Source organism: Helicoverpa zea, chromosome 16 (assembly GCF_022581195.2).
Source record: "Helicoverpa zea isolate HzStark_Cry1AcR chromosome 16, ilHelZeax1.1, whole genome shotgun sequence".
NCBI lineage: Eukaryota > Metazoa > Arthropoda > Insecta > Lepidoptera > Noctuidae > Helicoverpa > Helicoverpa zea.
The window spans coordinates 232,837-257,052 of record NC_061467.1 but is presented as its reverse complement, the minus strand read 5'-3'; the positions used below and the strand labels follow the sequence as shown (position 1 = coordinate 257,052).

General features: G+C 37.2%; 2 protein-coding genes across 2 annotated transcripts; one reads left to right on the top strand and one right to left on the bottom strand.

Annotated features, from left to right (window-relative positions):
• Positions 1-1,496: 1,496 nt before the first annotated feature.
• LOC124637514 (von Willebrand factor A domain-containing protein 8) lies at positions 1,497-23,701 on the bottom strand. The gene is made up of 21 exons (XM_047174028.1): positions 23,358-23,701; positions 22,917-23,040; positions 22,134-22,269; positions 21,681-21,848; positions 21,352-21,516; positions 12,868-13,026; positions 10,446-10,785; positions 9,904-10,150; positions 9,367-9,507; positions 8,845-8,980; positions 7,832-8,735; positions 7,336-7,541; positions 6,746-6,933; positions 6,138-6,297; positions 5,530-5,685; positions 5,182-5,290; positions 4,730-4,850; positions 4,190-4,370; positions 3,635-3,780; positions 3,116-3,217; positions 1,497-2,772 (listed from the first exon to the last, which is right to left on the bottom strand). The coding sequence occupies exons 1-21, from the start codon at positions 23,539-23,541 to the stop codon at positions 2,664-2,666; spliced, it is 4,182 nt and encodes a 1,393-aa protein (XP_047029984.1). The 5' UTR covers positions 23,542-23,701; the 3' UTR covers positions 1,497-2,663.
• LOC124637515 lies at positions 16,999-20,269 on the top strand. The gene is made up of 2 exons (XM_047174030.1): positions 16,999-17,240; positions 19,083-20,269. The coding sequence occupies exon 2, from the start codon at positions 19,204-19,206 to the stop codon at positions 20,260-20,262; it is 1,059 nt and encodes a 352-aa protein (XP_047029986.1). The 5' UTR covers positions 16,999-17,240; positions 19,083-19,203; the 3' UTR covers positions 20,263-20,269.
• Positions 23,702-24,216: the final 515 nt, after the last annotated feature.

Genomic DNA, 24,216 nt, shown 5'->3' with positions numbered 1-24,216 from the left:
ATTAATGGCAGTATTTTAAGGATTGTAAGATCAACCCAGAACCCAGATTCTTTACATATTGATAATTATATAGAAATAAAGCCTAGGCACATAAAAAGATAATTCGTTATGTTTTTTTTTATTAGATGTATAAGTAAGATTTAGTTAGGGAGTTTCATAAATGTACTTTTGTAAAAGCTAATGTATTTTTTTTAATATCACAATGTTACTAAATAAAGTGAATTCAATTCACCCAATAGTTGTTTATTTTAATTTCCGTTACTAGTACTTATGTACTGTAAATGAATGTACTAAATCAAATCAAATCAAATCAAAACGTTTATTCGCGTTCGTGACGCACACACAAAAACGAATACATATAAAAGCTCACAAAAATAAAACAAAACAAGAATGAAAACGAAAAAAAAAAGAGAATGGGAAAAGGAAAATATGCGTCACGATCACGCGAAATGGCCCTCGCTCAGCATATGCAGCGACCCTATGCGAGACAGAGTTGCGGCGCTGGTTTTCAGCGATGGCCAACACTAACATGTGACGTCAATCGTACTGAAAATGGTTTTCGTTGTCATGATTTCAGTTCAGGTATTTTATAATTTTGATTGTGTTAATAGACTTTTGTTGCTGACTGTACCCTCACAAATGCAATTAATTTCTTAGTTAAAAATAATATTTATTCCCAAAATGTTTAATAGGTACTTATTTAACGTAGTTTTGTTATCGAGTTCTTTACCTCATTAAGAAATATCAACCATGAGTTTTCCTCCTTCTGATAGCAAAAAATACCCAAACTTAACACATTTCCAGTTTGTGCCAAAAAGTTCCTTATTGATTTAGAACAATTTGGTATGACGATCTCAAACACGTCTATAATATAGCGACAGCTTGTACCTGCCGTGATGTTGTTTCATCGCCGAATTCAGGTTTAGAGGTAGTCACGGGTCTGAATGAAAAAAAAGGTAAGTAAGCTTGTATAATAACACATTTTTTACACATCAATATAATAACCCTAAACAGTGCATATTTAAACTCAACAAAGACAGAACATAAAACACACAGCAGCAGCCGCAGCAGCGCTGCGTAAACGGCTAAAGTTTCGCAAAAATATTGTATGACAGAATTGTTCACCTTTAGAAGTTCTAAAAAAAAAGTCCGCGACAGCATATGTCTATCTTTTAAGGTTAGCTCACTGTAACCTTTTTTATGCTAACCGTTCTAAAATAATGCATTATTTGCGCAGGGCTTATCCAAATAAATACATTATTCATAACAAGTATTTTTTTTAATTGCCCTTTACATCATTCGATTTGAATGAGTTTCTTAGGAAATATTGTAATTTTAAAATAACAACTCGGCAGAATAATGATCGAGTACTGCGCGCACAATGTGCAAAGTATATGAGGGGGAACAACAGACTACATAATATTAGATTATAAGACCCAGTACTTACTCACCGCGTTAGCCCAAAGTAACTATTCCTATAAATGAAATAACAATAATTTCGCAAAATATGTCTTTATTAATATCTATCAAACTTATTTTCATTTACATGATCACAGAAGGTCTGTATATTCACATTAAAATAGAGCATTTTATTTTCAAGTAATTATTTGTGACATTTCATAACATAATAAATAAACACAAAACAATTATAAAAAAAAAATAAGAACCAACTTTGGTTTACTTAATCGTCTCTTATTTTGGTATCAGAAAGTGTTTTGGCTGATTTTTATTGCACGATAAATATTAATCTCATTATCTCACGGCTATCTATTACTAAGAACTAAAGAAAAATAGCAGACAAAATATAAGACTTCTTCCAACATATGTACATAAGATGATCAGTATTATATAAATATCATTACTATGTTAGGTACTAGCAAGCGCAGCGTAGGACGTCCACCAACAAGGAGGACAGACGACCTTATAAAGGTCGCCGGAAGACGCTGGATGCAGGTCGCTTCCAACAGGTATCTGTGGAGATCTTAGGGGGAGGCCTATGTTCAGCAGTGGACGTCCTATGGCTGAGATGATGATGATGATGATGATGACTATGTTAGGTGAGTAAAAGTAGCTATTTGAAATGAAAAAGGAATGTCTGATACATAATAATATAAGTCAATAAATTAAGAAAAATATAATATGTCGATTCTCACTTCATACAATAATGTAAAAACTTTTCTCCAAATATAGCTGCCACCAGCATAACAATTTATCTATTCTTATTTATTTACTCTTATCTATACATATACAAGATGTACAATTTACTTACATATGAAAATATTGGTATTTATACAAATTGTACTATGATACAAACCCGTAACAAAGTTGCATTTTAATTTGAAATCCAGCCACTGAATTCAAAGCTCTCGCGTCAATCGTTTGTGAAATTCGAATTAACTAAAATAATAATCACATTTTTATTGTTTTTTTTTTTTTCTTATAATCGCGAGGTTCTGTTATTGAATGTGTCAATAAGATTTTAGCACATTCTATGTCAAGCACTGGCCATGTCACGTTTGTAGTAAAAAAGTAAATGGGGACGCGTGAAGGTAGAAGCTTTTTCCTTGTTCCCTTACACATAACTCTTCCAGTTTTTTAACTTTATTACATAGTATACTCAGTTAACTCTTCCTGTTACATTTACTATATATTTAGTATTACAATCAAGAAGACTGTAAAAGCGATGACGCAAAGATCTGCTGCATAATCTGTGGCAATGCGGCCACGTCCATACACACGTGCGCGTGACCCGCCGGCAGACGACGCAGGAGACTGTAAGAAACAAATATAGTTTACATGGGAATATGAAGTTGAACTGATAGGACGAAAATCAGGTAAGTAAGTACGAATCATCGCACGAAGACTTTTTAATTTGTTGGTTATGTTATTCTTATTAATGTCGACCAAAAATCGGCATAACTTCACTTTTCGTTTTGTTTTCACACAGGAGTCGCATTTTTTTATACTGTTTTTTAAATGGAAGTTGAAACTTTCATAAACTTCAACATGAATAAAATAAATACAATAAACTTGATTTTTGTGGTATTATTATTGATAATGTTACTGTTATTATTTAGTAGATCCATTTTATTATTTATTTCATTATAGTACTTACGCGTTAGCTTCATCTCCCAAGCTGCCGATGAATATAACGTGCGCCTGCACTCTATGATCCGATGTCAATATCGTGCCTAAATCTTCCGGTTGTATACCGTATCTGCAGAAAAGTGATTAACATTGATTTATTTTAAGGATATGGATTGGTAATTCCCGATTTTATGTAAAGAAAAAAAATCTTTTGATATGCTTGATAAGCGACAGTTAGCTGGTCCCCGCAGTTATGCAATGTACCAAGTGTTATATCAAAATAGGTCCAGCCTTTTGAGCTTAAGAAGTAAAAATATAAAAACTCATTTTTATAACATACAAGACCATCAATGTATGCATACAAAAGCATAATTCTAGCTTGCGTCACGGAAAATCTGTTCAACCAACACAACATTTTTCATTGCAATAAAAATACTCCAGTTTATCCTTTGCAATAGCCTTTTCCCATATTCTCTACTGTTAAAGATAGTTAGTAATTTTGACATTCAGAGATATATGGAATATTGAGAACCGCTAATAAACTTACCGTCTCAAATTAGCGTCGGACAGTATAAGCACTATAGCTTCGTCCGCGTCCTCGGCGGCGACGGTAGCGATGGCGTGCTGCGCCGCCGGGAGAGTGTTGTCGCCCGACCAGCAGAACTGCGCGTGAGCATGCATCAGCCGGATTATCTGAGTACAAATAGGAGGGTTAAGTTTTGTTGTTTGTTCAGAGGAGAGCTTTTTGTTCGACACAAATATGAATTTGTTGATGAATAAATAAATCTTAACGAGGAATATTCTTCATCGTTCTCCTCTCCTTATCGCTGTTTGTTATTTAGGAACGGCAGAGCATGTTTTCTTCTTACATATTTTCTTATCTGACTTCATTTCACATGCTAACTACATTCAACACTATTTGTAGACTAAAACTATTTGCAACTGCAATATATTGTAAATATTTGTCCAACAAGAGGCATGATTACATTTGCTTCATGCGTATATGCATAAGAAAAGGATGACATCCTGCATCCAAGACAAATGTTTTTGTCTCGCATAATTAACACCAAGTTAAAAAATCTATATATGTATCTCAAATCACCTTTAATCTCTCCTTCTCATTGTCCGGGGGTCGGTCGACTGTGACGAGCTCTAGCGCATGTTCCTCCCCCGAGTGGCCGAGCATGTCGTATCGGATGCGAGCCTCGTAGCCTTTGAGTGCCTCTGTCAGTAGCACTACCGCCTCCATCGAACGTTCTAGACGACCGTCGTAGGAATTGAACCTGGAAGATTAATAGATATATAGTTGTTTTATTCGCTGAGTAGACGACATTTATCACACACAAATTTAATTTATTTAAAACAAATTTAAATGCAGCGCCTAAAAATTTGTAGGAGTCCTCTATATACTCAAATGTTCTTAATGTGTTTTAGTTGTAGGTATTTAAGTAGGTGTGAAAGAAATGCAATGATAGGCATAGCTGCACTTCAGGCGTTAGTCGTAATAGATGCAAAAATTCAGCTCATTTCAATTTCAAGTCATTCCGTAAATAGGAGTTAAAATGCTTAAAATTACAAGGTTAATAGAAGTAGATTGAAACAAGTATATAAAAGTAGTTATAGAATCAACAAGTAAACATACCTATACATGCTGCCAGACACGTCTACCACTAATCGCAGTCTTTTAGGTTTTTCTGGTGGTGCACCTGGTGGTGGCTCCTGGTCCGTACGACGACGGTATATTGAACGCTCGCCTGCTAAACCTGGGATTATGGTATAATTAATGAATAAAAATTTTGTATTTTGCCTCTTATATTGAGAAGGAATGAGCATTCATCACCACGCCTGCTCAATGCGGGTTGGTGATTTCAAACTTTCTACTTCAGGTTTCCTCAAGATATTTTCCTTCAATCACACACATACATTAGAGGTTGGTGCTTCACCCACTAGGCCACCACGACATTACACGACATATACATAACTTTGAAAAAGTGTATTGATAAACCATCAGCAGAGAAGTGAAGGCTTTGACGATTAGGCCACTACAGCAATTTTGTTTACTAGACTTAAAATCTTAACTAAGAGTAATATTACCTTCAATGATCTTGCCGTCATCCAGTTCCCCGCTAGTCTGATGTCTGCTCCAATGACGTTCCTTCTTCTTCGCTTGCAGTTCAGCTAACACGCCACGAAGTGCCCCTATCTGTAAACAAAAATAATATTCCATATTTTGTCTTATGTAGGGGGGTCTACCTCCAACTAACGGTGTAATTATAACTTCCAAAAAATACTTATACGAAAAATAATACTTTTCTTCTTTACGGCTCCTTTGAGATTACTGTCGTGTTAATTTAATTTTATTTTATTTATATACATTTCCCCGCATAAATATAACACCTGCACATTATTGTTTTGTCTTAAAGTATATAATTGTTAACATACCTGTGGCTGCACAGCCCTATAGAACTGTCCATATAATTTAGCATCGAACTCGCTCATGTTGATCTCTTTGAGTCGTTCCTCGAAAGCTTTGCGGTTCATCTCCCGCGCGGCTTTCTTCACGTGCTCCGGTACGTCGTCCTTTTCAGCGTCTGAAAGCTGGAATTTATGAGTTGCGTATAATGTAGTAAACCAAGATATATTGTAAAAACTATAATGGTATAATGATTTGAAACTAAAATATGACTAATTGCAACTAATTAACACTATTAATTAGATGTTAGAAAACACGTTAGCCTTCTCGACAGTTGGTTAAAAAACAAAAAAAAAATATACAACACAGAACGCTTGCCTTTTCCATCACTGTTAACATACCAAAGCATAATACCAGGACAATAATTTTACCAGAAGCGATTGTATTTTACGCAGAACATTAATTATATTTTATTTGCATTTTATATCTATCATAAAATAATATATTTATTTAGCTCAATCTTCCAAAATGGAAGCAAGAAGAAACTACGTGCAATGTGTACCTAACTATCCTTTTTTGAGAAAAGACAACATTACTGCCTTTACACATACCACCCTTTGCTCTTCTTCTATCTTACCTGATGAACATCATGACCCTTATCAAGTCTATAAGGTCCGCCCTTCCCGCCCAAGCCAGCAGTGTCCCGCCCGCCGGTACCGCCCGCCCAGGTATTCCCGCCCACGTGAGGATCGTTGTTCGGGTCCTCTTTACCATGCTTGGGTGCTGTTGTGCCCAATCTGAAAATTATTTGTATAAGTTATTGAGGATCAATTATTATTATTTGGGAACAACTCAGAATATTTTTTAGAATATTTATACATTTGAGAAAAAAATTAGAATGTAAGCAAGAGTATTTCTAATGCGAAAAATCTGTTCCGAATTCCTGAAAATCTGCACCTACGGAGTATAAACGCCGCAACAAAACGCTACTCAGTGGCGACATGTTCCTTCAATAAAATATATTTTCTATTATTTACATATGCGTTCCCTACATACTTATAAACTTACATATGCTTATAATAATAATAATATATGTACTTCTAGATGTGGTATTCGGTATGTCACTCTGCTGTAGCAGTCAGTTTTTCTCAAAGGATCATACCGGACCTTAGCTCGAGGTTACGCATGGAAAACCGCGAGAAACTCCTAGTATAAACTTAATAACCTATATAGAAACCTACTCACCCGCTATGCCTATCAATGGTCATCTGTATTTTCTTAAGCGCCTCTTTGGACCGTCCCTCAAGTACTCCCTCGACGGGTAGTCCGCTCGCGTGCAGCACTTCCAGTAACGTGTCCGCCATATCTTTGCTGTAGCGATCGAAATCGAATACGTTGCCGATTGCCGTTGCTAAGTCTTCTGTGGGATATTTCTGTAAATAAATGTTTTGGGTTGAAGATATATTTATAAATAGTGAACAAAAGATGTAAATTACAGTGCGGAGCCAAAATGAGAAAATTCTGACGATGTGAGAGTAGTTCAAAAATCCTTCGCACTCTCTTATATACATACTCCCTTATAAACTCCCCCTTTGTACTACTACTACTACTATGTACCCCTCCTATGTTCTCCCTTATGTACTACATAGAGGGTAGTAAACCCTTATGTATTAATTAATTTACCACACATTGCCGAATCTACAAAACACATTATTCCTTGTCTCCTTTTCTCTCGCTATTTTTGACTCCTACTGTTAGAGACTTCCAAAAAAAAACTACCAAAAAACAGCTACTGAAAACACACACACAACAATCAAATAATTAATTTCACTAACCTGCAAATGTTTAACAATATTGACGAGCTCCCTGGTCGAGTAGGGATAGGTCAGTTGTCCCTGATCGGCCTTATCCCTTAGTATCGCGAACGCTTGCACCAGTTTCTTCATGACGTCGTGAGGAACATCCGGCCCGTATGAACGGAGAAGTTCCATTTCTGACTCCACTGAAGGGTTGTCGACGGCGTGACAGGAGAATAGGTCACCTAGGGAAGGAAGAAAGGTATTTAGATTAAAATAGGGGAAAAGAAAGGGCCACTAGGCAAGGCAAAAGCAAAGTTAGACCATAACTGTATTTGGAGCAAAAATCTAAGTAAGAATCATATGATGATGATCAAAAAAGTAAAGGTAAGAACAAGTCCACACTGATAATCTCTCAAGGCATCAAGACCATAGTGAAATCAACTAATAAATTATGGGAAAAAATATAAAAAAGTTTGGACAGGAAGACATTGAAGTGCTAGTTAAATAAAATTGGTTGAGATGAAAATCTTACCCAAAGACGCGAAGAAGTCATTTCCCAAGAATGGGAAACCTGGTCTATTAGCCAGCACAATCATCCTAAAATCGTCATGTACCGGTATAAAACTCGACACATCACCCCCAGAACTCTCAAGCATATGCTTAGGAACTATTCTTCGACCATCACTGAGGATCATTTCTCCATTTTCCACCAAAGTCTTTAATATACAAGTCACGTGAGTTGGGGCTTTATCAGCCTCATCTACCACTAAGACATGACCATATTTCACGGCTTTAACTAAAGGAGAATCTTCGTAAACCACGACACCGTCTCTTACAGTTGGTTGTACAGTCAAAGATTGGACTGTAGTGTCTCTGTGCAACTGTATGTATTCTCTTGGACGGTTCAATAGTTGTAAAAGTCTGTCAGCGATTTTATTCTTCCCAACGCCCTGGTTGCCGACGAGTAATAAGTGGTTGCCAAGCAAAAAGTCTTGTAGTAACCATTCTAGCAACCGCATATGTTGGGGAACATCGTAGAACAAGATATCTGGGACTTTAGTCAAAGCTTCGGTTTTAAATATCTCTGTGCTTGTGTTTCCGATAGTTAGAACGTTGTTTTTTACGGAACATTTGACTTTGGTTTCTGAGGGATTATTTCCGAAGATGCCTACCCTTCTTGGAGGGTCGATGCCTAGTTTCTGACTTGCGCCATCTAGAGCTCGTCTAGCTAAATTAGGTAGGAACTTAGCCAAGAATGTTTGTTGAACGGTTTCGTAAGCTGAGTCTGTAGGATACTTGGACATTCTGCTAGCTATCCTTAAGAGTTGGCGTGTGGATAGAGACGTTGAAAGGTTCTTCAAAGTGCTGTCTTCCGATCTTCTGAGCTCATCTGCTAGGTTGATTATTGAGTGGAGCGGTTGGGATATGTCACCAAACTAGAAGAAGAATACAAGATAATTTTCAAAGAGGAAAACTCCAAGGCAATAACGAATCTATTCACATTAGCTTAAGGCGCCATTTAGCTCAACCGATTCAGTAGCTTACCAAACTATTAATGATGAATATTTCTTCAGTCTTGCTCAAGTTTCTCATCTCGTGGAAGATGAACAGGCTGAGTATTTCTGGCGAAAGCCACTGCTGGCCCCGGCCTAGTACCGGTGGTTCCGCTAACGCTACTATCCTGAAATGTAGGAAAACATGATTTATGTACAACTGTGTAGGTATGTATTTCAAGAATGGCGTAGCTTCAGGTAAGTTGTAGATGAATATTTTGTATTTTAACCTGAATTTTAAACTAGAGTCCCGCACCACGATTCGAGTCCAGCGGAAAAATTATAGTACTATTTATTTTTGCATGTCATTACAAGGCTATCGGTCTTAAGTCGTGGCTCAGAATCTATATAAAAGTAGTTTTTTTTTCCTATTACTAGTTCGGAGGGAAACTAACCATTTCCATGCCTTCGTGGCAAAAAATGGCTGAACTTTTAAAATGTATCCGTGTCACCTGTATTGTACCTAAATTTGCGAATAAGATCCAAACAAACCAATATTTCTTCTTGCTATTACCTGAAAGCAGGATGTATCTTCCTAACTCCATTTTCCTGTAGCTGTGCTTCAGTAATGCCTGATTTGAGCAGCTCGTCGTATCGGTCGTGTCGCAACAGTCGCGTGCCGTCGTGCAGTTGTAGTTCTCTGTCGTGAACTAGCCTAAAATAGATAGGTTGAAAACCTTCAAATACTGTAAGGATAGAATAGTTCTGGCAAAAGAAATTGTTTATAAACAGGCCTTAGGTCACGAACCAAATGTTGGACACTTAAACTTGTGTGTAACATTTAAGTATGAATTTTCTTGAAATAGGTATTATCTTATAACTTTATTTACGAGAGCACGTAAATGTCGGTCCTGCGCCTGATCTCTCTCCGGTCGTGACGGATTGCCGTCCCATCGCGCGCAGAGTGAAGGAATAGTGAGTGCACCTGGGTCTGCGCAAATGCTTGTGTACTATAATATGTCCTGCGCAGTTGGCTAATCTCCTTACATGAGAACAGCCGCCGTAGCCGATAATCGGCTAGGAGGACTTCATAATTTTCTCTCATACATACCTATGTAAAACAGCAAGTGTACTAGCATGTATTCTATGCAATCCGTCTAAAACCGCCATATGTCCTTTCAGCGCCGCTTCGACTAACGCCGAGTTCCTCCACACGGTATCCCCATTGTCCAATGTAGTTCTTTGCTGTACCAGGTCTCTGGCTGTCATGTCCTGGTAGAGGACTATAGGCTCTATTGTGTAGCCTAATAAGGACGATAGTTGCGAGACGAGGAGGCTCTTGCCACAGCCTTTTGGACCTGTAAATAGAAATATAGATAAATACTATTGTTACAGTGTTATTTTTTTATTTTATTAGCAGTAGCTTTACCCACATTCTAAGAAAATTTATTTTCGCTGTCAGAATACATGACTGTCCTCTGGGTTCAACTGTCATCATTGTGTTTAGTGAAAACAAAATATGAGATATACTTAAGTTCCTTACAAAACGCATTGTCACACTAGTTTTGCTAGTTATGGCTGCCGCAATTTAATACTAACTGATTAATCCAAAGTAGATGATCAATTTGATAACGCAACAAAAAATATACATACCAATAATACAAAAATCTCCAACACTATGACTCAGCAACAATTCATTTAACAGTTCACTCTGGTACGCCGTCTTCACAACCCTTCTATCTTCAACTCCCTGCTTCCTCCCACCATACGGCACGCTAAACTCAGACTTAGCGCCGTTGATTTCCATAGCCACTAAGGCATGGTTTCCCTTGATGTCGACTCCTTGGAGCGATATGTTCCATTTTGGTTTTGTGTTTACGCTCAAGTTGTGGAGTACCGCTTCTACGTTCTTTACGTGTTCTCTTGTGAGGAATGAATGGTAAGGGTAAAGGAGGTAGATAAGCTTGTGTATTGGGATATTTGGGTTTCGTTCCTGTAAAGAAAAAAAAAATGTTTTAGGTACATATACAAAGTCTATCAAAGAGAGACTATTCGAAACTATAATTTAATTTAATTTTTTTATTACACAGAATTCATCATCATTCTTCTCGCCTTTTTCCAATTCTATTCGGGGTCAGTGCGGTATGGGTTCTTCTTCCATACTCTTTTATCTACTGTCATCTCAGGGTGCGTCCACATCTGGCGAATGTGCCGCAAATGCGCAGCACGCGAGCCGATTGCGAGCCGTCTGCGAGCTGCGCGCGTGCAGTCACTGCGATAGTTTGGTGTGCCTCTTTAGCGCAACTCATGCAAGGCTCGTATAGAGCGCGCGAGCGGCGCGCGATCTGCGCGCACTCAGTTCTCGCCCGCACAGTTCCGTATACTGGCTCAGTACTATCGAAGATGTCAGACGTCGCGCGCCGCCTGCGCGCTGATCGCGTGCGGCGCTTAGGTCGCGCGCGAACTGCGCGCGGGCGGCGCAGAAGCGGCGCACGAACAAAAATGCACGCGCGCAGCTCGCGGGCAGCGAGCAAACGGCTCGCGAGCTGCACATTCGCGGCACATTCGCCAGATGTGGACGCACCCTCACAAGTAACGTTCTTCTTAGCCATATCGACTTTCACACAATCTGTCTATCGTTTCTTCGTTAAACTATATCCTACCACGTTCAAGCTCAAAACATTCCTTATAACATGATGCGCATTCCTTCGCATCACAAGCCCATACCATGACAGAAGGTTTCCACGTAGTATTTTAAATATAAAATTATTATTTCACCTTTTCTAAAAATGAAATCTCAACTTCAGTCGTTTCTTCCTAAATACATTTTGATGAATCAAGGTTAGAAGCTTACAAACACACCTTACAAAATAACTACCACAAAAGATAAGGGAGATACATTTGACCTTGTTCGTCCCTATCATATGCACGCGATCCCTTCATCAGGTAACTTGTATTCAAGGTCAAGATGACGCGTTCATGTTTATAGTTCGACAGTTCTTTTTGGTGTCATTTTATGTTGGTGTTTTTTATTAGTTATTTTATTAGGCTTTTTGTTAAGGAAGGGTGAAGATAGACATACTATAAAATGTACTAATAACAGTACTCTATGTTACAAAGATATTTACACCACATACCGTCAGTTGCACAAAGCTCCATTAAAGTTAAAGCTTCTTTAAATCTATTGCTGACTCTTTCTTTGTCAACAAGATAAAAAGTGTCAGCAATAGATTTAATGATGCTAACATTAATGGAGCTTTGTTCAACTGACGGTAATATATGCTACGTAGACAGGAAAGCACTTAGAAAACAAATTATTTTTTATGAACTGACTTCTATTACCTGTATGAATATCAATTATTATGTAATACAAATACATAGTATGCAGAAAATAAAAACTGGTGTCATATATTTAACTTATGAAGCACACAGGATTTTACTCATGAATTTCTCAACTTAAGGTAATTATCTAATTAAATATGTAGTATGTCTATCTTTAGAATACATACACACAAATAAACCGCATGCTATCGCAGTAGTCAGATACCAAGTCTAACTAGTATTCACTAGAAACTTTACTCATTACCGTCTCAGATTAGTGAATACCGTGTCCTAAGGCGATTAATACAACCACAAGGTCGTTCGTTTGCATTTTAAACATAAAACTTTGAAACCTTACAGTTCAGATACCTAATACAAAGAAATTACTTAATTAACAAAGTTTTCCAGTTATTTTATTATTACTGTCAGAGCGAAAATGCAAAAATGTTGACACGCGATTATTAAAATTTTCCATTTCCTTGATTGTTTTGTATTACAACTTTTTCAAGTTGGTACCTTGTGTATTAAATTGAGTCCTAAGTCTGACACCTGGATTTCAGAGACACATAAATGTTTTTGATAATACTTTTCTGGATAATTAGGTTAGCGGGGAGCACATACTATCTAGTTCTCCCATACTCTGCCCATTCTCATGCTCTCTTGTTGTTTGAACACATTCTCTGCTTAAATTCTTCCCACCTTGCTCTTCACCTACAATTATCATAACACTCCAAAAACTACAAAGTCTACAAACCAGTATAAGAGCGGCCGCCTGCAAGCTGTCCACAGGGAAGTCGGGCAGGCTGACCTGCTGCAGCTCAGGGCTGATCAGCGCGTACGCAGCAGACAGCACCTGTTCCAGCTTCACGCTGTCCACGCGAGGAGCCTCGTCCTTTAATACGCTTAGGTGTTCCTGGTGACAATGAAAATGTCTTAGGTTTTATGCAATAAGGTTTTTAAACTTAAAATAAAATGTTAAAATCATCAAAATTAAGAACCTCCTCTTTATTGGTAAGTTGTTTCGTACGGACACTAATATCGAATTTTAATTTAGTTATGCATTTGACAAATTGACAATTAAAAATTACATGGTGAAATTATAAGCACGGAAGAGCACCGCCAAGTTCTATGGTCTGAATGTTAAAATTAATATACTTAAACTATCTTTATGTACAGATCTTGAAAACAATATGCACAAAAAATCATAATACTTTCTCCAAAACCCTAACAAATTAAGCCTGCTGTATTTCAATGAACCATACCCAAAGTAAACAAAGACATAAAAATACTTGATTCGACAAAAAAAATACCACAATACTAAGCGACCGTAAATCAAAAGAATTTACTTTAGCGAAACGGTAAACAGAATCAACTAGGGTTGAAAGTCGGCCCGAATTAATTTCTGTCTAACAATTATGATAATTAACTGACTGTGTCACGAAACTATGCGATGTTTGTATAAAGCACGAATTCTGAATATTTTGATGGATGACTTTGAGCTTTTAATGTATTGCGGTTTTAATGAAAATAGATAATAATTGCAGATGCGTGATGCGAAAATTACAATAGTAAATTACGAGATATTATTTTAATAGCAGTTAATATTTAAGACATTATACACTGTGAATGTTGCTGCTGTGAAACTTGCTTGGAATGATGAATGATTTTTACCGAATTTTGATATATAAGATAATGCGCGACTCGATCTTTTATTATTTCTTACTAGGTATTTACTTTTAATTGCGATTCTTTATTTATATTTATGATCCATTACCCATAGCTTAAAGTGATGATAAATACATATACAAGTTTATATGAAGTAAACGCAATTGTATTACAATAATGAGTCCTAGTTTTGCCTGTTTTAGGTACAAAACTATTTCATAAAATACACATACATTTTTCACGCCATTACACAAGGCATCGTCTACCACTCAACTGGTATTTTATAGCCGATACAAAGTTTAACGTACCAAAATAACGTTCTGTCGGTGTAAAAATAAACAACAGTTGCTGCCTGAGACCTATTTCGAACATATTCAAGCACGCAAACGTATGAATATGCCATAAAGCCGATTTAGTGCGAACTATGTTTAGCTTTAAGGTCAGCTTATGGTTAGATTTATTGTTTTTTTTTTTTTCTTAGCCCTTATTGTCCCACTGCTGGGCAAAGGCCTCCCCATTTTGTCTCCACACCTCTCGATCCTTAGACTGCTCCCACCAGTATTGACTTTAAAATAACTTATTTTATAATATTGATATGCCTATTTTGGTGTTTTTGTTAGTATTTTGGAGAAATTCTTATATAATAGAGGTAGGTATACATTGTTTCTATTGAAGATATCTTTATTATGAGTTATAACTGTTTTTCCCGCGGTTTCACCCACGTTCTGGGGAAACTTCTGTCCTTAATCGGATAAAATATGTAACTTGGGAACAGTGTTGCATTTCAACAGTGAAATAAATTTTCAAATCAGTTCAGTACTCTCGTACTTCAAAAGTTATTTCATTCTAATCAAAATTCACTGTTTAATAGTTTTACCCTGCTACAATAACCAATTTACTTACTATAAGAAACTCCAAATTAATTTCCGCGTTCTATTACCCACAATACCATGTTACCCATTCATTACACCGTGACACCGCAAGCAAACGTTTGAGCTCATGATTACCAGACCACCACCAGATGGCATGTTAGCACCCCATTAGTGAGCCGACACGGAAACAATTCTCCCACAATTAATACACACTGAGCTATTAACTGACGACTCATTTGTTAGTTACAGGCTTTTGTGTTTGTTTGAAACTAAATTATGCGAGTCATTCTATTTTGTAGAGCGAAAGAACTTTTGGAAATAATGATCATTGTATTTTATACATCTAATGTGGTTACACAGAATATTTTATTCACATTATATTCGCGCCTCAAAATTCAGCTCAGACTGTCGACAGCACAAAGCCTAAAGTATTTAGTGCTTGAACTTATATGTGCCATATAAAGCCACATTCCCAGACAGTCTAAAGACCGCAAAGATTCTAACTTTTATTACATGGAATTCAGATATTCTACTCACCTTGCAGCAATAAATTATATTACACACAACATTATATAACATTTTATGTCGATAGTCTCGACATTACAATAATATGGAAACGATATCACGAGCATAAGTAAGTACATAAATAAGGCTATAGAAATGATTCATAGTAACAAAATTTGTCTATGATATTGTTATAAAGATATTTAAAAGAAGGGTGATTATGGAGCTTCCAGCGCACCAAAATAACTGTTGTTGTTTCGTCCCTAACATTCTGTAATACAGCACACAAGTTTTAAGATTTCACCAAAGTGCCATTCCCCAGCCGATAAACTGAAACAAAAGTGAAAAAAAATACTGTAGCACGATTGCAATACCGAGAAACTATGCTAGTTTCTATACATCCCATCGTGCCTCCCAAATGTCGGTACCGCTTCCCACGTCTTAAAAGCACTAACCTGTTCCATTTGACAGGGCAAAGTGCTTCAGCAATAAATAACTTCAAAGATACGTGATCGCAGGTACATAAAGCTCACGTAAAGTAACTTCTGGCTAGGTTACATGCTATCTGATGGTATCTTATAGGGACTGATTTGCATAGCGTCGAGTTAGGTAAGCGTTCGTGAGTCAAGTGCCTGAAATGTCGCTTTGTAAAGGATGTGACATGTGAAAGAAAATAATTGTATTTTAATATTTAATCAAGATTAATGGAAATGTTTTATTTAATTTCACACATACTTAGCACACGCGTTAGATTTATAATTACCGCAAAAAAGATGAGATGCCCTTTTTCATGCTTGGGATTGTCTCCATTCTTTTGAAGCATATCTTAAGAGCTTCCGAAAACATTTTAATTTTGCTCGTAAATAAGAATGAACTGGTATATAGAATTAAAATAGTTCTCATTACAGAAAAGCAATTTAAACCACCAATCCACAGCAACGTTTTATACCGCATTAAAACACTTAATAGCTTCTGTATAATCCCCTCCAAAGATTGTATCAGCTCCCAGCTATTAGCGCAAACTTTACCTATCCCTGAGCTCAGCAAACTACTTATTTACTACCATAAAACTTAATGTTCCGTGCCCCAAACAGTTTGGATCATATCCCCCCGAAATTATGCAAACCGAATAGGATTTATGCAAAATTTACAATACAACAATATTTCGGAATAAATTACTAACTGTCGCACGACAGGACGAATAATTACTTGCTAAGTATGCCGTGCCGTCGGCCCTGATGTTTGCCAAATATAGAATTATTCAGGTGCGCGCTATCCTTAAACTGGAAAACTATAAAACAACCGAAAACAGGGCTTGTTGGTATACTATTCATGGAAGGAATTGTAAGGCCTTGTGCAGAATTATTTGTTTTTGTTAAAGTTTTTTGGTCCATATTGTCCACAAAAACATGTGAAATACCTGTTCATGTCGCTTCGAATGTACTAGTTATGAAGTTCGATTTTCTAACGTACTTCTTTAAATAAATATACACTACCTACATATCTCTAAACACAGACGCTGCATTACACATTTAATTTTGGATGGAAAAAACATTGAATGACATATGCAAACAAAAACATTATTTTTATTAGTTCCCAGATAATAAGCACTGCCAAATAAAAAAGTTATGATCCGAACACACATACATTGCAACTTAAAAAAAAAATTAACGCAACTTAAACGCCAACACAGAAAACGCCAAACATGGCATTAGCGCAAATGATTCACGAGTTCAACTTGACACATGTACCCAATATATTATTCAACCTTAAACCCGAATCGTGTCATCGCGTGTGTAACTGGCTTTAGTTGACGACAAAACCGCTCGCGAACGGGGAGCGACGACCAGTCACTGCTTGCAAGGAAATAAGTAACGACGTTCGCGATTGCACCGATACTTACGAAGAAACAAAAATATTTTGCAAAATCTTATTTTAAAATCAACAGTGGAAGAGGACTTGGCTGTATTTTTTAACAAGTGATTATGTGATGCTACTCTCGTAGGCCAACGCTACGGTTCGTAGTATGCTACGAAAATGCTACGGTTTCGTAGCCGATGCATAGATTTGATAAGGGGTATTGATTGTAAGTAGATAATATTTTGTATGCTTTGTGATTCGGGTTTTAAACAGTTATTCTCATGCAGTAACGATTTTGTTAGATATTTGGTAAACTTCTGGCATTTTATTCGAAAAGTCAAAATCTGCGTGTGAACCAAATCATAGATTTAGGCTCTGGCTAACCAGACTTTATCCTTGTTTCCTTCGTAATATTATTTTTCCTTTTTAATAAAGTGACTGATATGTTTAGCCCGTTTAGCCTTGTCACTTTCTGATAGATTGATTTGTGCCGTAGAAAGTATAATATTACAATTATTTCATAACGTTTCTCTAATAATTAAGTAATATTTTGTGAACATTTGAGAAAAAGGTAATATTGCAGGTTCATACGATGTTTTGAGTGCTCTATTTCGAGTTCATATTAAAATATTAATTAGGGCCCTCTAGTAGAACAAAATCAAACATGACTTGAATTTAAGATGAGCTATTTACATTTCCAAAAACAACCCTTTAAGTACACAAGAGACATAATTTGTTTTCTTGTTAGCCAAACATGGACAAATATGTACCAAAATAAACAGAATCATGACAAGACATGCGTGACCAATAGATTATTCATTAACACACTTTGTGTCTTATAAACACAGCCTTCTACAAAAGAAAACCTTAAAATACAAAATGATATAATAATATATTATTAATAAACATTATCTGTTAACATCACCAACGAGGAGCAATTTGATCATTAATTTTTCAAACCGCAGCAGAAAATTAAAATGCCATGCAAAAGAAATGCATAGACATGTTACATGCCATAATTGATTAGTTTCAAGTAGATTCCCGACAGCTGAATCCCCACGTTACGTCGCCTTTGACTCGCAATTAATCATTAGCTACTATAACGTTACAATAAGCTAAAGGGGTACCAAGATCAAACCTCAATGACAAACAATAACATAAATAAACATAACATCGTTAACATCATCAAAAACGGCCAAATTTTTAATTATTTTTTCATCATCAAAAATTAAATTATGCAAAAAAAATCATAATCACGTCTAAATCATAATTGATTAGTTCCTAGTAGGCCCGACAGCGGAATCCCCACGTTACGTCGCCTTTGATGCGCAATTAATCATTACTATAATACGGTTAGTAGTAGGGGAACTAAACTGTGTTAAATTTTTGAGACTTGGTAAAATATTGCCAGAAAGTATTGAGAAGCTCCTGTCTTTTTAGAAGTGTGGTGAAATTGATGGAAAAATAATTTAAATTATTTTTATTTAAATTTAAATTAATTTAAATAAAAATAATTTAATTTCTTTAATAAATGACTTGTGTTGCTTCTTAAGGATTTAGACATGATTGCTCAAACTTCTTCACTCTATTATGTTATGTATACTATTATACACACAACATCATTTTACTTTTCAAGATAAACTTAATACCGTGTATGCAAGACGAAATATTTATTTTTTACAATAGCTGGTCACCCTACGGCCTACTAACAAGGAAAACAATTTACAAGCAACAGGCGGAGTGCATAATTAATTGCTACAAACTGTTTTATATAATGATGTCTACGGAAAACTAGTTTTATCGTTCCGGCACGATTAAAAAAAAACATTAATTTGTTTGGTTTTTATAAGTTGACTAGATATTTTAATTCCTTAATATTTTTTTTTAAGAAAAGGCCTAAAATTTGGGTTAGCCAATAGATATGTGGTACTAAGTAATAATACAAATCCGTGTCAAGTTTTGCTCATAAAATCCACCTAACTCGTCTAAACAAATGGCACCTATTTCAATTTATACTAAAGCCCCATTCATAAAAACTATCAAATAAAACTCCACCATTTGTTCGCAGAGCCGTCGAAAGCCGCGCGATAGATGATACGAATCAATTATGAAGCCTCAGCCGACTCGTGCACGCACTAATAGAAAGGTTCGCGTGACTCCCTGCGTTAGGGTGTAGTTCCGAGTGGAACATGGTCCTGTGGCAGTCCTCGCAGCGGCCTATGTACGTGAGGACTGTGTGGGTGGGCGGCTTCCGACACGCCATACTCACACACGACGACCCCTACTTACTCAAGCTCAAGAGACGAAGGCCCAATTCCTCGGCTAGCTCCACCAGCCACAACAAGAGCTCCCGCCTCAGTCCGCCCTCCGACGACCTGCAAGACTGCTTGAGGAAGCTAAATCTCGTCCTCACGAGCGACAAGTCACGCATCAACCAACGCCCGGCTACCTCGGGAGACATAGAACACCTCAACTTGCACGGTGTAGACCAGGACTTTGACGACGAATTGTATGTGAAAGCAAGTCCGCAACCTTTGAACGAATCACATATAAGTAATTACGATAGCCTCAATATCAACATGAGAACTTTGAGAGCTAATAAAACTGCCAGAGCCGACTCTAAAGAGAACACCGAACTTTCTGAACGTGTTCTACAATGGCTGGACTTGGCGGGAAAAATAGATCTGCTAGCGCCAGAAAACGTGGAACGAATGTCACAACCACGTCACAGCTGGCCGGAGCTACAACGTCGACACAATTTGTCGAAATCGAAAACAGCAAATGACATACATAAGGAGGCCGGGCGAACATCGCCGAAAGGAGGGGACAGCCCAAAAGCGCAACAAAGTGGAGCTATCGATCGCACTGATTTTTATGTGCCGACGTCTGCCAACACGATCGAGAACTACGCGCGACAGTCACGGAACGTGAAGAGCACGCCACGGCAGGAGATTAGCGTCAAAATAAAAGACAATCACAACAAGAAGTCGAGGGACCTCAAGACGAACGTGACGGAGACGCGGCTCAAGGTCATCAATGAGAAGACGGCCATTGAGAAGCAATACGCAGATATGCTCAATAAGAAGTTGATCCCCGATGTGAGCAAGAACCCTAAGAAACAAGTGCACATCTTCATGCCTGAGCTGCCCAAGAAACTGGAGTCGACCACGCCAAGTAGAACTGAAAGTTTACTGTCACAGCCGTCTTATAAGAGTTTGAAGTTTGACACAACATTGAATAAAAAGTAAAAAGTTATATTGTGATTTTAATTAAACTGATCATTTAAAATTTCTAAAGCAAATACGTAGTATTTTAGCCGGGATTTTATAGCAGAAGGTGTGCTCATAAAGGCGATTATCACACTGCCCCGCATGATGCAGCGTAGCGCGTGGATGCGTTTTTTTCCGTTGCTTGTAAATATCTCCGTTTGTATGGAAAACACGCATAGTCTAACACACTGAAAATGCATCCACGCGCGTTTATGCGGATCACGCACATACACGCGGAGAAACATGCACCCCCGCGCGTAGGTGCGGGGCGAGACGCAAGGTATGGCACACTGAACCCCGCAGTGCCGCGCGTGATTTTGAATGGGCGTGACGTGTATATTTGAAAATGGAACTCGAGAGCCGCCGTGCGTGAATCTACTAAACGCACCTACGCGCGTGAGTGCGCGAAAAACCCGCACGATGATGCAGATCTGCACTCCCGCAGGAACGCGTGTCGACACGCAAGATGCAGCGTGATGCGGGGCAGTGTGAAGATCACCAAAGTCTACTATTCCTTGCCTGTCTACGTTCGAACGTTTAAATCGAATGCCGCCTGCAAATGGCCAACAAAAGAAACTTTTAAAGTACCACCGCGATGTTTATTACGGCATCTTTATTGCTCAATCGTAAGAATAACTTGGCTTTATTTGGATTTATCGGAGTTACTAAACTTTTTACTTTGAACGATGAAGTACGATGAACTTTTGACCTGGATTCTATCACAAACAAACATAAAGTGGCTATTCCCTTTTCTTTATTTAATTATTACTCTGTGTTGCTTAAACATACTCATTGTGCTTTTACTTTTCATCGGGAGGCAAGAATTTTGATCCGCATGTGCATTGCATCATCATCAACAGCAGCTTTCTTTCAGAGGCCTCCCTCCTCTCACAGAGAAGGATTGGGCATTAATCACCAGTGGAGGTTTCCTCGAGATGACATTTATTTTTCACACTGTCCAAACTAAGCGTCCAGAAAATTATAAGCAAGCTTTAAATTATAAGCTGGACATAAAAATATACTTCAGCTTTTAGAAAAATGTATGCTTTCTTATATCCTAAAACTTACCGAGAATCCAATAGTAGCAACATCTCTAGCTTGGAACCGAGATCGCAGCGGAGGATCGAGTGGCTGCCCGCTGTACCTAGGTACCGGCAAACCTAGTGCTATCACGCGGAAGTTCTCGTCGACACGGACTAAGCGCCATTTTGATACTTCTTCAGCACCATGTTCCTGTTAAAGAAGGGAAACGCTGAAGAAATGTAAATAACGTAATAGCGGTGTTAATTTCGATTCAGATAACTTCACCGTTAGTACGGGCATAATAGAAAGTCATCTATTGTGAAATAAAATACTTAGTCACATTAACTGCAATGGCAAGTAAATTAAAAACCCACCTCCAACAGTTTATCGTATCTAGAAGCAGGCACCAAAAACCTTCCATCTTCTAAGTGCATCTCCCTGTTTTCAAGCAAGTTATTCAACACCGGCAACACATTGCGCTCTGCCTTTTCTATTCCTTCTAGAACAAGCACGCGACCTTCTACTGCTGCGCGGACGGCGCTCTGGGAAAAACAATTACTGTATCATCCTTATATCACAGAGTCGAAGATAATGTTATTTGAAGGAAGATTCTTAGTCGATCAGTTGAGGTAAGTAAGTCAATCACTCAGGGAAAATCATTCAATAAGTCAGTTGATCAGTCAGAGTAAGTCACTCAATAAATCAGCGTAAGGCAGCCAATCAGTAAGAGCAAGTCAGTAAATCAGTCAGTTGATCAGCAACATCACTCACATGGAAAGGACAAATATTAGGTTATTGAAGAACTATTTTACCAGTGATATGTTTACCTGGTCAAAATACTTAGCAGTGGAGCTCTGGATCTCTCTCCTCTGCTTGAGGTCAGCTTCTGTTGTGTCACGTGACAGTGCTACATATTCCAACTCTCTCTGAGTCAGCTCAAGGTATTGAAGGGCTACTTTCCTCCTAAAAGTTATAAGAATTTGAGCATAATGTTTACCAGTCGTATAAGAGAGATTCTACTAGCTAACTTAATTTTGTATCTTAAAGATAGTCTATTTGAAACAAAATAAACTGTCATACAATATAATATAGACATACATTATTTATCAATTTATTTGTTGCGATACAATACCCACTTATCTTCATTTATTTAACATGTTGAACTTCAATCTTTTCCTATTACAGCATTAAATTGTTTGGCAAACAAACCTACTTTCATATGTGCAAAGTCCAAAGTACTTTATCAAATGTGTGTAAGTTTTAATAATTTTATCTATGACTAGCTTCTGCCAGCGGTTTTACCCGCATCCCGTGGGAACTACTTCCCGTACCGAGATAAAAAGTAGCCTATAGCCTTCCTCGATAAATGGGCTATCTAACACTGAAAGAAATTTTCAAATAGGACCATTAGTTCCTGAGATTAGCGTGTTCAAACAAACAAACAAACTCTTCAGCTTTATAATATTAGTATAGATTTTTTTACAAAGGTGGATTCAACCAGAACTATAAAGATTTGTATGCAGCATGACAAATTAATAAATTAGTTCCATATTTGTTTATATGCCTAAGTTACTTTTTTCCATTAATAACAGGTGTATGGTAGAACTTACCTGCTTGGTCCTGGCCTGCCTAGTAAGAACATGTCCTGCCCAAGTAAATCCTTTTGCATCATCCATCTTAGATTTCTTAGAGTACTCTGTGAGAGTGATTTTATTTCTGCATCTTCAATAGTTACTGTAAAAAAGTAAAAGAAATTTACTGACAAAAGACTTTTAATACATTAATGTTATTTAGAGAATTTACTTTATAGTACGAAAAACCTTCGAAAACTTTCTGGGTTGAATAAAATATTATCTGAAACAGAATACAGTTGGAATTGATCCAGTATTTTTTTAAGTAGGTGGCATAATAAAAATACAAGACTTCACTCTTTAATACATTATATGAGAGTGTGTAGGTTTAAAAGGTTTTTATTTATTAGATAAGCCGAAAAACATGATTTAAACTGCAATTTTTAGGTTATAAACTGAAGTTTCAAGGTAAACACTTACAATACTTCCGAGGCACATATTCAACTTTTTTGGGGTTCTTAATCTCCTTGCTGACATCTCCTATAGTCACTTTATCTTCGCTAGAATAACTTCTCACTGGATTTGCAGCTAATATAGCTTTACGATGACCCAAAATACAAATCAAAACATCGATCCTTCGAACTGTTACCGCGGGATTATACATGATTTTATTTACACAAAATCTACAGTGGGTAATAATATTAAGTATATATTTTAATAATTATGCCATTACGCAATTTTTTATGGCTTATTTAATAGAAAAATTACAATAATCTACGGGTCAAAGTCTAAACATTGGATATAATTGTCAACTGTCAAAAAGATGTGTCAAACTGACGTTTCTATCCAAACAATTTTACAGATTAAATAATATGTATATAAATTTGATTAACGCGAGTGATGTAATTATGTAATAAATGCATATTGAAAATCCAAAAAAAAAAAAAAAAAAAAAAATACAGATAACAGGAAAATACTTGCAGCAAAAGAAAGCGTTCAAAAATTCCTGCCCATCCACGACTCTGACCCAAGACGACAATGCTCATCCTTTATTCAAAGTAATAAAATAGCCAGTCTTAGAGTTACGGAAAGCTTTAACTAGTTGCTTCGAAAACGTGTGCTTTCGGATCCTAGCACCCGACGGTTTCAACTGCAAAGGGAGGCTACTATTCTGCTGCTTTAGGTTTTCTGCAGAAGCTACACAGTACGCAGATTTTGCAAGATGGTATCATCTGGTCATACAACGATACATGAGCACGCCGAATACAATCGACATACTTACGAATTGTATTGAGAATCTGTGCATGTAAACGAGACAATTAACAAGGATCTGCAGCAG